We start from the raw sequence: 14,164 nt of genomic DNA on the forward strand, positions 1-14,164 counted from the left end.
CTTTCCAGGTGATGTTCTCGTTCCCCTCCAGTCATCTCGACCATGGTTTGTAGCTGCCGTCGCATTAATGCTTCCACCACTGCTGTGCTCGCTGACCTGCTTCCTACTGCCCTTGACCCCCTACCTGCTAAATTTTCCACAGAGCTTTTCTCAGTCCTCGGCCCAACAATACTCAGCCTTCTAAATATATCTGGTCACTGGTCTCCCTACGCATAAGCATCTTTTTAGTGATTTTACCCTTCATTTTGACAACTGCATCGTCTCTCAAAACTTTACACCTAAAAACCTTGGTGTGATTTTTGTCTCTAGTCTCTTGCCAATCGCTCAACTCAATGTGAGCAGCCTGTGGCCTAATGGTTAGAGAAGTAGGCTTGTGACAGAGAAGTCACCAGTTCAATTCCAAAGACCAGGTGGAAAACATCCAGGGTTGAAGTGCCCTTGGGCGAGTCATTTGACCCCTAACTCTCCCCCAGGTGCAGGTGTGCTGCCCGCTGCTCTTGCACCTTGTGGTTGTGTGTGCTCACCACCATGCTGCTGCCAGAATCATGATCAGAACAAGGAAGTTTGACCACATAACACGTGTCCTGGCTTCCCTTCATTGGCTCCCAATTCATGCAAGGGGCAGATTTAAGGTCCTCTTATTAATATATAAAATTCTACATGGGCTTGCACCCCCCCACACACACACATACCATTTGCTCTCAAGGTGCTGGATTATTACTCTTTCCAAGAGTTAAAAAGAAGTCCTCTGGCTACCGAGGCTTTTCCTTTCTCTCTCCTTTCCACTCTTGATACGTTTAAGACTTATCTATTTTCTTGTATGAGTGTGGCCGTTGTCCTCTCAGGTGTTCCCTGCCCCCTTGTCCTCTTCCCACAGTCCAAAGACATGCAAGTCAAACGAATCGGAGATACTAAATTGCCCATAGGTGCGAGTGCATGAGTGAAAGTGTTTGTCTGTGTGTCTGCCCTGTGATGGACTGGAGACCTGTCCAGGATGTTTCCTTGCCCTTCACCCAATGTGCACGGGGAGAGGCTCCAGCACCCCCTTTGACCTTAAATAGGATAAGCGGCTTAGAAAATGAATGAATGAATGAATGAATGAATAATGTGCAATATTTAAAGTATCTTACTCAACGCAGTTCTAAACAGTCTGTTATAACAGTCCATCAGTCTCATATACTGATAGCATCTGACTTTCCTGACCTTTTTTTCAAACATAAAACAATTTTTTTTGTTCTAAAATATCATTTTGGGGGGAAGCCGGTGTCTTAATATTAAACATTTCGGTGTGCGGTTTAAAATGCATTTTTTCCCCCTTTAGTTTGCGTTGGGCCAGTATCCTCTTTCCATGTACTAAGTGAATCCTCTCTGGTGCCACCTAGTGGAGAGTCTTAGGACTACGGCGAGTTGCTACTTGTTCTTTGGCACTTCCTCATCACCACAATGATTGTGCCAGTTATCTTCACCGAATTTCTGTGCACTTCCACTGTTATACTGTTAGAACGTGAACACTTCGGTGAGAGATGAGCTGTACAACTATAGCTATAGCTCTCAGTTTTTAAAGTGTCAGTAGCAGTGTATAGACGAAGACAAGAAATCATTTGCTGCCACCAACTTTTTTTGTTTTTTTTGAGTCAGTAAGATCAGACAGACACTGACATCACACAGACATAGTACAATTATAGAAAACACAGAAAAGAACTTAGAGAATGGAACTTTATTATTCGGTTAATTAATCAGAAACTATTCCCAACTTCTCGAAGTCTTTAGAATAAATGTCACTCAGGCTCTAGGAAACAGGATTCCTGTGCAAGTGTTATGGGTTTTTTTGTTTGTTTGTTTGTTCTTTTTTTCTTTAAATGACAAAATCAACAAAAAGCAAACACGAAATAAAGATGAACATAAAGAGATACAACAGTTTAGGTACAACAACCAATGAAGATTTAAGAATACGAAAGTTCACAGAAGAGGCCCAGTAACTTCAGGAGTGAGTAGACTACACAATGACAGAGAGAAGCAGAGGGTATTTACACAATGTGACTATCAGAAAACAGATGTAATGGATAACTGAATGTGTGGCAATTTAGACCAGCGGTACTCTACAGTCAGTAGTCCAGCAATGGTGAGCATTGATAGGTTGGATGTGAGTGAGAGGAAGACAATGGTGTGAGGAGGAAATGATGGCGTGAAAGAGTCACATCATGGATACGAGACAGTAGATTCTTAGATCCTGGGCAAAAAGAAAGAGAAAAATCAAAACTAGTGAAGAAGGGCCACCTGATCTGACATAAATTGAATTTTTTGGCAGACTGAATGTACTCCAGATTGCACTGGATAGTGGATAAATACGATTACATGTGTGGGGGGGTACCGAACAGGAGGTCTATGACATTGTCTCAAGGAAGGTGAAGACGTATGACCTTGAACTTACTGAACACTAAGGAAGTCTCAAGGAACGTGAAGACGTATGACCTTGAACTTACTGAACACTAATGCTGCCATATCAGGCAGTCATTAAAAGAGACAAATTTCAGTGCAGTGAAGAATGAGGAAAGTGTGTGTGTTTCTGCGTGAACCCATCCAACCACTAACTGTCACTTGCACTATCTTGGCTCAATCACAGTGCATTTTTTTTGTATACAGAAAAAAGGTTTGTCAATGACAAAAACACCTTCACATACAGTTAGTGAAGCACACCAGCTAAACGAGGTTAAAGTAAATAACGTCACCCTGTCTTTTGTCATACCGTACTCCGTGACAGGAAAAGTGTGTTCAAACAAGTCTGAGGAGACAGTCTGATCTCTTTTAATATCATTCCACAGAGAAATGTTTGAAAAACTGTTGGATAATGATGGAGTCATTGGTCCTCTTGCGCAACAACCACACACAACGTCTGATGCTGGTAAAACAGAGAAAAGAAAATTAAAGAGTCAACAATTAATTATTTCAAAGCATCAAAAATGTCAGATGTTAAGTATGTCTGAGAGTCTCATATGAAACGCCAGGGAAACAAAGGGCTGAAAGAACTTGGAGGTTGTAATTTATCATTTAAGTGTGTGTTTGGTCTTAACTCTCTAGGAACAACATATCTTCTACACTCACATTATCTATGCCTGTCCAGACATGTTCTGTTGTCATGTTCGTATTATAAAGGAAAAAATCTCACTGAAGTCTCTAAATGAAACAGCCTTGACAGTTAATTTCAGCAGTTTATGTATCCCTCCCTTAAATAGTACAGTGCTAAGTTTGCATGAGGAAAAGGACATGGAAACATGCCAAGGAGACATACGAACTACAGGTCTGATGAGTTTCATTCAGTTTACAAAATAAAATGAGACTGACCTGCACGCATTCCTGTAACAAGCCTGACAGGTTACTGAAAAAATTAATCCTGTAACTGAAATTTTAGAGGAATTTCCCCTATATCCTTTTTTAATGGGAATACATGCTTAGTTTTTTAATTTTTTTTGGAGGGGGGGTGTATGGACTTTGATTAATCTTTTACAAATAGGACGTCTCTCCTTTAATGATGTTTAATGGAGTCTGGGAACACCTTTAAAAGACTTTGTGATCTAATCATAATGAGATGTGATGAAACTTGCCCCTGGCTTGCTCTGTCATTCCATTATAGGGGAATATTCCTATAAAAAGTGAGCATATCTCCAAAATCATATAGTTAGTTATTAGTGAGGGGTGATGTGGGTGGTGAACAGACAGAAGAGGAAAAGAGAAAACAATAAGAGCTTCTTCTTTCTTTAATACCAACATGGACTCTCTTCCATATTCTGACATTTCTCATTAAATACAACACGGCACATTGTTTACATCCTGTTATGAGTCACAAACCCACAAAATAACTTCAAAGTACAAAAAAAAGATTGAGGTGAATCTCTAGGTCCTTTCCCTACAGCAGTGTGTGTGTGTGTGTGTGTGTGTGTGTGAGGACATAAGAGGACATGCTCATGGCTCATGTGTGTGAGAGCGGAGAGAAGAGAACAGAGGAACAGTGGAGGAAAATGAGGACATTTACAGTACAGAGTTATGACAATATTTGGGATTTATTTTGCTTTACTGATAATCCTGATAGAATGAATACACACAGTTTGCATTCCAGCGTCAGCTTCTGACAGTTGAATAGAATGTCTCTGAGGCTTCATCTGTTCCCATCTGCTTCATCTGCAACCTAAACATAAAGAAGGGAATATTTGAAACAATCACAGGAATATTGAAAACATGTAAAGAAAATCACAATTCATAATGTATCTATTCTGCTGAGGACCCTATACGTTGATTATACATTTCTAGAGTGATATTGGGGCTGGAATTCCCAGTCTGTGTATAGTGAAAGCCTATATATAGTCGTTCTGGAATGATACTAGAGCTCTAGAATAATTCTACAGCTCTAGAGCACTCACTGCTGATCTCTGCACATGAGCAGTGAAATAAAAATGTTAACTGGAAATTATACACCATCTATTTGGCATGACAGGTAGACAAACACACAATCATTCAAATGCAGGACCATCTGATTTTTTTCTGGATGGTTCTTTAAAGTATCTGTTGGCAGCAATCAAGTCTTATCATTTGTTGTAGTTTTTGTGTTGAAATATGTGCTTCACTGTCATTCAGGTACTCAGGTTGTTCTGACAAAAACATTACAGGAGATATTATGGTCAAGTATGTTTTAACACAAGTTCAAGGCCATATCACAATCATCTTAATGATTAAAATGAATCTTGAGTTACTATTACACAGAACGCACCTTGTTGCTGTCTCTTCTTTCTGCGCCATACCAAAATCGCTAGAATACATATCAGTATTATCGCAGAGATCAGCAAACTGGGGATAGTTATTGAAGCATCTGCTACAAAATAGAAAAAGAAAAAAAAAGAGTAACGAAAAGCTCTGGATAAAGGAGATGCACAAGTTCTCAAAAGACTGTTCTCTAGTTGACTTGAACTTTAGACTTCGTCTTGCTCATCAGTACCATGGGTCAGAAGTAACCAGTGGAGGGGACCAAAATCAAATTCTCTATATAGTTTTAGTTAACAGTGTTAGTAGAATTCTACAGTTTTATACTAACTTTCATATGCACAGTAGATTACACCATTTAATCTCTCATAAGGAAAGACAAACTAGCCTGAAGTAAACTAAAATTAAGACCTTACCTGAACTTTCACTTGATATAGTACAGAACTCTCTAATGTTGAGCTGAGTTCTCACTTTACTGACTGGGTTATCAGCTACACAGCTGTAGATGCTGTTGTCCTGATCTTCTATCTCCAGAGGGAGAGAGAGGATGGTGTTGAGATCAGGGCTGCTGGTCTGGTTCAGTATCTTTTTCGCTTTGTACCAGGACAGAGTCACATCTCTAACATTCTCCACTGAACACATCACTGAGCACTTTGGACCAGATGATCCACTGACTGCTGAACGCCTCTGCTGTTGGAATCTAATGTGAGGAGCAGGAACAGCAGCTGGTGGAAATGATGTAAAATTAACATTGATAATTATACACACTCTGTGTGTCTTAAAACTCATCTTGATCACATGTAGAATGATGCATAAACAATTTTCAGACATATCAACCGTGCACAGTGAATACCAACTTATGCAGTACCACTGAATCTTTTTAATAGATTCACCAGTTTTCTTATTTGCCACAATAAGAAGTATTCTTTATTCCTTTACAATATAATCACTTTACATGCCTTTTAGGAAGTGGAAACACTTTTCAGTTAAGGCTGAACCCCTGGCTACTTATTTATATAAAAATAAGATCATTTTCTCTTTAGACAGTATGTCTCATTTTCAGATGGAGAGAAGAAAAGTCAGGAAAATAAGAGGTAATAACTGACTGACTCCTGAAGCAGGTTCCCACTGTTAACATCTTTATCAGGATGGAAAGAGAGAGTAAACACTGCCTTTTAAATATGATTTATGACATTATTATCATTTTTCTTCATTTAATGTATACATCCTTTACCAGATGCAGACTGAGGAAGCAATGACAAATTGCCGTTTAGGGATTATCTGGATGGAAAAGATAAACTCATTAAACTCATGTATTTTATATGAGACAGTGGAAACAGGAGCTGTACAGTGCAATAAATGAAACAGAACAAACTCACCATAGACAGTGTAACTGAATCTCTTCTCTGAGACCTCTCCATTGATAATTTGTACTTTATAAACTCCAGAGTCTGTGATGTTGATGTTCCTGATGGTGAGAGATCCAGTCTGTCTGTCCAGCTGCAGTCTGTCTCCGAATGTTTCATTGTAATCTGTTATAATCTGTCCTCTGAGGACCTGACTCTGAACTACTTTTGTCTTTGGATCCACAGGTCCATATAACCACAGTATCTGAACATCACTCTGTAGTCCAGTAAAACCAGTGTGTAGAGTAACAGTCTCTCCCTCTCTCACTGTCTTCACCTCATCCACAGTAACTCCCTGCACATCCGTGAATTATAAAAATACATATTTAAACAAACAAAATATCTTGACAATCGCAATGATGATGGAAGCAAAGATAGTTTTGAGTTTTATTCACACACAACACACACATTTAACTCAAAGAGAGCAAAATATTATACATACTGTTTTCACCCTCTGAATATAATGCTTACTCTGTCCCATACCTCCCTTACAGAAAAGAGCAGAACAGAGAATACCATCATAGTTTTTACATCAGTTTCAGATCCTCCATCTCCCCTCGTGTCATATACTGTTTTCATATCTAACCCCTCACGAGTTTCTCTCTGCTTAAGAAAATTATCGTTTTTGCTTGTCCTAAAACAACATTAGCCAACTGGTCAAATTTCTTCATCTTTAACAAGTTGGGCAAATTTCTTCATCGTTTTGCCATTATGTAAACCAAAACGTTTAAATAAAATTAATACTTCACTAAATGAAATAAGTGGAAGAATTCAAGCCTCCGCTCAGAATACCTTAAATTTATCACAGTATACAAATAGTGAAACAAAATGTGTATTATTCAGAGACCGGGTTATGAGAGATATTTGTTGAGGTAAGAAATAATATAAAAAACATTCACAGGAGTAGAACATTTCTCCATCATCATCAACAGTCAGGTCTGATCCCCAGTCTCTGTGTCATTATTATCTACACTGTCCACAGTGCTGTCTGTCACCTTAACTAGTTATTTTTTGTCACTCTAACAAAGTTTAGCACTAGCAGTGTTTAATGTCCTCCCTCCAAAAAGAGATGTAGCCATGTGTGATATGGAAAACACAGTCTGTTGACATTGTTCATTAACTCCCATACTCTAGAAAACCCATGCTGAAAACAGCAAGATGTTGATGTAAGAGGAACCTTGTCACAAATGGACAAGGAGACTGGATGCTTGTGCTTAGCAACAAACTTTAATCTTTCAGCCAAGTCTTCCACAAAACAGGTCAGACATGAGTGAGCAGTTTACCGGACATAAAACTAAGACGTCATCCAGATAAGAGGCAATAATCAATAGGATCAATCAGTCATAACTAGGACCAGACAAAAGCAAAGAAACAGGCACTGCTCAAAATACAGGAACTACTAAATCACAGAAAGTTATTTAGGCCTCAGAGCTCACAATAATGAGGCTCTTAAGTGACAAATAAACCTTAGAAGAATTTGAGAAGTAATAAAAAACTGACAGAAAAAAGGAATCAATATTGATTGGGTAATGAGTCCAACTAACCTAGCTATTAATAGGCAGGCAAGGTCAACCAGTAATAGGTAGAACTGATGGGGAAAAAGACAGAGATGTGACAAAGTTCTCCGCCAACTCTCAACCTTAAACCTCGCTAAGAATAAAAACGGCACTGAATACATTTTCAATTCCAGTATGAAATCACATTCCCTGTGTCTTAATCACAGCAAGGCAACAAAAGAAGAAACCTCACACCAAGAGTCACAGACATGACCAACAACTCATAGACACCAGTACTTCAACTACTAATCTGACTAATCTTCGGTAAATGACTAATCTGTAAGGAGGATCCATCCAATCACTTACAGTCTTTAGTCTGTCTTCCACTGCCAATGAACAACACGTCGTCATCAGTCTTCACTAAGCCTAGAGCCCTCCAGGGTTTAATTTCACTGAGGTCACCCTCTTTGAGCAGGAGGGTGAGGACCATGTTTGTGCAGCTTAGACATAATTGTCCTGTGATAAAACTGTCATTGACAACTACAAGGAGATAACTGCCTACTATAAGAAAGTTTAATAACAATCTACACAGAGTCCATCTATGCCCGGACCCCAGCCATTTTTCCATGCTCTGGAGCACGGTACTGAGCACTTGGATTGACAAAGAACAGAATAATATCTCAGTAAAAACACAGAAAAATCCTCCGTTCTTTGGTTTAAAGTGGTTGAAAAAATATTCCAGTCCCACGATTCTCTTTGACAAGTTGTGTTGAAGTATGTTATGAGGATAAAAAAACAAACAAATAAATAATAAACAAATGACACCCCAACTGTTTAAGCTTTTCAGAATTCTTAAATGCGCTTTGTTAAATATGCACATGCTGCCAAATTCATACGGGAGATAGACGAGAAGACTGACTTCGCAATAGTATTACAAGACTAAAAACTTACCAGTAAAGAAGAGAAAATATACCAGAATGAGAGCATGAAGATGATATCCTCTGAAAACGTTTAGTCGTCTCATTTTTAAAATGATCGTGTTTGGGTTAATCAATTCTTTGTACTGAGTAAATGAAGTTAGCTCACCGTGATCAACAAACACCTCTTAAGACCGGACAGTCTAACCCCTCAAATTCTATGAACACCGCTAAAAACGTGCACGTCAAGAGAGAAAACTGCACTTAGCATTATGAATGGATGCGCTCCCAAAAGGGGCTGGATCTCAAAATCGTGTTAATTATTCACTTGTGTATGTGTGAATCAGCCTAGTCTGAAGCCTAAAACTCCAAAAGAATCGCTGTCTTTTACAGACTATAAATATGATAAACTACAAATAATGCAGTTTTACAATGTATGAAAACGTCCTCTACCGGTTTGGCAGATTTTCATTATAGGATTTCATTTCGCTGATTTCATTTCATTTCTTTTTTATGTATAACAGTAGTGCAGGTTTTCAAAAATTCAGAGGGGCTGACAGTTGATTTTCTTTTCTTACCAATCCTACTATCGATATGATCCATTACGTCACAACAGCGCAAGGAGCGAGCTGAAATGTCTTTAGATGTAGAGTTTAGTGAGGGGACGGAATATCTGTTTCCTCACGGTGAGATGTCTTGTGATGGCTGGTTTGCCGCAAGTCCTTCTGGACTCCCCTGAAATATTGTTGGACAATATTTTTAAGTTTTTGAGTGCGGAAACCTACGGTTAGAGAGAAGAGCGTATGTAGGCTGCAAAGGAGAGAACGAAGATGGTATCCATTGAAAACGTTTCGTCGTCTTATTTCTAAAACGCATTATAATATAACACAACAGATCACTTTTAAACAGCCTGATGCATACGGCTGGTTCTTCATCTCTCACACTGATCTTTGTATCATGTCTGCTTCAACATCATTCAAGACACCGAGAATTTATTTATTGAGAGACAAAGTTCACATACCGCACATCAGCAGAGGTAAACATTTATTGAAATAAACGGATGGAGGAGTTGTCAATAAACAAAAGGAGAAAGACAGCCAAAGAAGGGGGATCTGCCTCCTCCATATGCTGCAGTCTTTCTCGGGACGACCCGGCTAAAACAGACCCAGAGAATGATCATGAAAGACCAGCAGGATCAAACAGCCTGTTCATCACATCCTCCTCTGCCTCTCCTGTGACTGTGTATCCTCCCCTCCCTCCCTACTCGGCATCTGATTCAGTGGGTTCCTCCCAGGGTGCGGAGGCAATGAAGAAAGAAGAGAAAACGAACCGTGTCTCTCCAAGTACAGGTTTTTGTTCCAGCCGCTTCTTGACCACTCAGAATGACTAATGTAGAGCGGAATCAGTAATAGAGAACACATTTGAGTCAAATGTTGGGAGAAAAAAAAAAACAAAACGTTTACGTGAATTCCTGGCCAAAACTGACAGAAGATTCAGTCAAAAAATCAGACAATGGTCCAAAACAGACAAGAAGTAGTCAAAGTTTAAGGTCCGGTCAAAGGGTCAGAACGCACCTGAGATGTGACTAAATCAAGTACAATTTACAAGTAAGGACTTTAAGAGTACAAAACGTAGAACAGGAATGGCAGGACTTAAGTGGACACAGTTATCATTACACTGCCGCTAAATAAACACAGACACGTGCATTCCCTAGAGGACCATGACTCCCTCTAATGTCTGGTGAAGCTAAAAGGTTCTTTCCCATCATTGACTGTTGATTTTGGGATGCCTGCTGGCTGACAGCACTTTTCTATTTCTATGAGAGCTCTCACAGGAACTTATCCATGGTTGCCTTGGTGACAGAAAGCGACTCAGGCTGGAGCCAGTCAGGTTACACTCGGTGATTTCCGGCAATGATGGTGTGTTTTAATAGCATGGTCTGAATTCTGATTGTGGATTCGTGGCAATAGGGTATGTGTATGTATAGCATTTTGTGTGTTTGGGACTTGTCATTCTTTTCGCCACTAGAGGGCAATAGTAGATGGGGAGATGGGTTTAAGCGACATGAAATCATATTTTTGCCATACATGACTATAATCATGTATGACTTTATTTGCTTTTCTTGATCTCAAATGTCATGTTCAATATGGTGTTCTCTGTGTCCAACGTGATGTATGATATCAGTTCTTAATGTTATTAGAACTTGAGCTCCAGATTCTTGAACTTGGCTCAAAGTTTTTTTCTTTTTTGCGTCAGAGTTCAGTTCGTCTTGTTCTTTCCCAGTTCAAACATGATCCGTTATCAAAGGATCATTACAAAGATTTGACTCAGTGCCGTAAAGAATGAGGTAAATGTGTGCGTTTCTGTGTGAACGAAATATTCGTGCGACACTAACAGACCCGTTCACCCACTGACCGTCACTTGCGCAATCTTTACTCATCCACAACACAGTTTGCAAACTTGCAAAAAACGTGACAGGGAGATGGGTTCAGTAACATGTAAATCATAATTTACCGAAGAATATTGTAACATAGTCTCTACGTGGGCGCACGGTGGCGCAGTTGCCTCACAGCAAGAAGGTCCCGTGTTCGATTCCAGGCCGGGTGGCCCAGGTTCTTTCTGCGTGGACTTTGCGTGTTCTTCCCGTGTCTGCGTGGATTAGCTCTGGTTTCCTCCCATAGACCAAAAACATCCAGGAATGTTGACAGTTGAATAGAATGTCTCTAAGCCTTTATCTGTTCCTTGTGCGACCTAAACATAACAGAGACAGGGATACTGAAAAAATATCCGCAAAAATATTTTGTACTTCATTTAAAGCGAATTTATTTTGCCGAGAAACTTATACGTTGATCTTCTTCCTTAAACATCACATTTCTAGAGTGAAATTGGGGTTAAGCACTTTGCTGAGTGAACAGGGAATTCCCAGTCATGATCTCGGACCTGAACACACAACCTGCGGTCTTCAGAACCATTTGACTGTTGTGATTAATTTTGAGCATTATTGTACATATTGCCAAAACATACAGATCTTACCGTTTGTAGTATGCTTTGAGTTGAAGCATGCGCCTAGCAATAATTCATCTCCTTAGTTTTTTCTATATGAATATGAAAGCAGGAAATGTCAGTAAGTATGTGCTCAGTGACTAGTAACTGTAATAACTTCACACGATGATTAAAAGTGAGGTTACGGTAGTCGTTGCTCAATACTTTCCTTCAGATGACCTCTTCCTCTTTAGCCCCCATATCAACATTGCCAGTAGTATTAAACTCAGTATAAGTGTTGTGAAAGGTGTCGTCCAGAAAGGCAGTTTTACTGAAGAACGGCAAATGAAAAAAAAAACAAAACAACAGCAATTAAAGCTCAAGGCTGGTCATTCCCCAGGCTCTAGGATTTCTTTTCCATTTGCTGTGGGACAAAAATAAACCGTGGGAAGAAATGGTATCAAGAGCTCTATAATTTTGAGATAAAATGTTTTTACAATTCTCTGCTGACAAAGCACTGTCTTCATTCAGTTAAGCGTTAATTTCACCCCAAATACTGTCAAATGTGTAGCAGAGCTGAGTAATGTTCAGTTGTGTTGTCCAGGTGTTAACTGGTGTTAGCAGTTACACAGCACACAGTGAAAAAACATGTCTTACCAAGAAAAATGACAAACAATAAGGTCACATGTGACATACCACGGTTTTGAGGACACAGTTTTTTACTGAGTCGTGTTGTCTGGTGACTGACTGGGTTATGAGCTACACAGCTGTAGATGTTGTTGTCCTGATCTTCTATCTCCAGAGGGAGAGAGAGGATGGTGTTGAGATCAGGGCTGCTGGTCTGGTTCAGTATCTCTTTCCCTTTGTACCAGGACAGAGTCGCATCTCTCCCATTCTCCACTGAACACTCCACTGAACACTTTGGACCAGATGATCCAATTCCTGCTGAGTGACTCTGACTGACTCTAATGTCAGGAGCAGGAACAGTAGCTGGTAGGAATAATGTAAAATTAGCATTGATAATTATAGACTGTGTATCATCTTAAATCATCTTGATTGCATGTAGAATGATGCATAAACAATTTTAATACATATCAGCCATGCACAGTGAATACCGGCTGAGGCAATACCGCTGAATCTTTTTAACAGATTCATCACTTTATAATAAAAAATTACTCTTAATTCCTTTACCCCATAATCACTTTACACGCCTTTTAGGAAGTGGAAACACTTTTCAATTAAGGCTGAACCAGCAGCTACCTAATTAGATAAAAATAAGACCATTTTCTCTTCAGACAGTACATTTTTAGATAGAGGAAAAGCCAGGACAGGCCGTAACTGACTGCTCCTGAAGCAGGTTCTCACTGTTGCATCTTTGTCAGGACGGAAAGGGAGAAAACACTGCCTTTTAAACATGCTTTATTACATGATTACATTATTATAATTAGGATCAGAATCCAGACATAACGGAAACATGTTTCAGTCTAGTCTATATGCAAAAAAGTTCAGCTCCTGCCTGAAGATCATCTGTGTGAAAAACTAATGTATCTCACAAGAGACAGTACGGAAGAGAAGAAGACACTCACCATAGACAGTGAAACTGAACCTCTTTTCTGAGATCTCTCCACTGATGATCTGTAGTTTGTAAACTCCAGAGTCTGTGATGTTGATGTTCCTGATGGTGAGAGATCCAGTCTGTCTGTCCAGCTGTAGTCTGTCTCTGAATCTATCATTGTAATCTGTTATAATCTCTCCTCTGAGGACCTGACTCTGAGCTATTATTATATTTGCATCCACAGGTCCATAAAACCACTGTATCTGTACATCTCTCTGTAGTCCAGTAAAACCAGTGTGTAGAGTAACAGTCTCTCCCTCTCCCATAATCTTTACCTCATCCACTGTGAATCCCAACACATCTGTGAATTATAAAAAAAAACAATTGCACAATTTTACCGGCATAGTTTCGTCACATATGTCAAAAGTGCAACTGTATGTATCACAAACAAAAAAAAACTGAATTCTGTGAAGAGTCAGAATGATGATGGAAGTAAACATAGTTTTGAGTTTTAGTAGCGTATAACAAACACATTTGCTCAAACTAAGAAAAATGCTGCAGTTCTCACACTTTGAATGTAATGCTTACTCTGTCCCATACCTTTACAATCAGAACTGTGACAGAACAAGTGCATTTATCTGAGACTGGCTCATGAGCTTTATCTGCTGCACATGTAATGCATAGTTTTTATCTATATTTATAAAACTCACAGTAACAAGAGTCTTTGCTAAGCGACAAAAAAAAAAACCTAAAGGTAGTTATACATGGTGAAGTAATAACAAACAGAAAGCAGGCGTCGATGATTATTGGATAATAAATTCAACAGACCATTGGCTAATAGGCAGGTGAGGTTGATCATTAATAGGTAGAAATGACAGGGGAAGGAGACAGAGCTGTGACAAACCTCTCGGCCAAACCTCGACTTTAAACCTTACCAAGAATAAAAACTGCATATGTCATAGGAGATGTACAGTCCCCCGATTCTGTTTGAAATGTTGTGATGAAGTATGTCGCAAAGATAAAAAAAAATGATGCCCCAATGGTTTAGGCCTTTCA

General features: G+C 39.3%; 1 protein-coding gene across 1 annotated transcript; it reads right to left on the reverse strand.

The window, feature by feature from the left end:
• Positions 1-6,022: 6,022 nt before the first annotated feature.
• On the reverse strand, positions 6,023-13,434 carry LOC115823803 (hepatocyte cell adhesion molecule-like). The gene is made up of 4 exons (XM_030787828.1): positions 13,140-13,434; positions 12,239-12,543; positions 6,132-6,330; positions 6,023-6,033 (listed from the first exon to the last, which is right to left on the reverse strand). The coding sequence occupies exons 1-4, from the start codon at positions 13,432-13,434 to the stop codon at positions 6,023-6,025; spliced, it is 810 nt and encodes a 269-aa protein (XP_030643688.1).
• Between the last annotated feature and the right edge of the window lie 730 nt (positions 13,435-14,164).

The sequence above is a fragment of the Chanos chanos genome, chromosome 11 (assembly GCF_902362185.1).
Source record: "Chanos chanos chromosome 11, fChaCha1.1, whole genome shotgun sequence".
NCBI classification, from domain to species: Eukaryota; Metazoa; Chordata; class Actinopteri; order Gonorynchiformes; family Chanidae; genus Chanos; species Chanos chanos.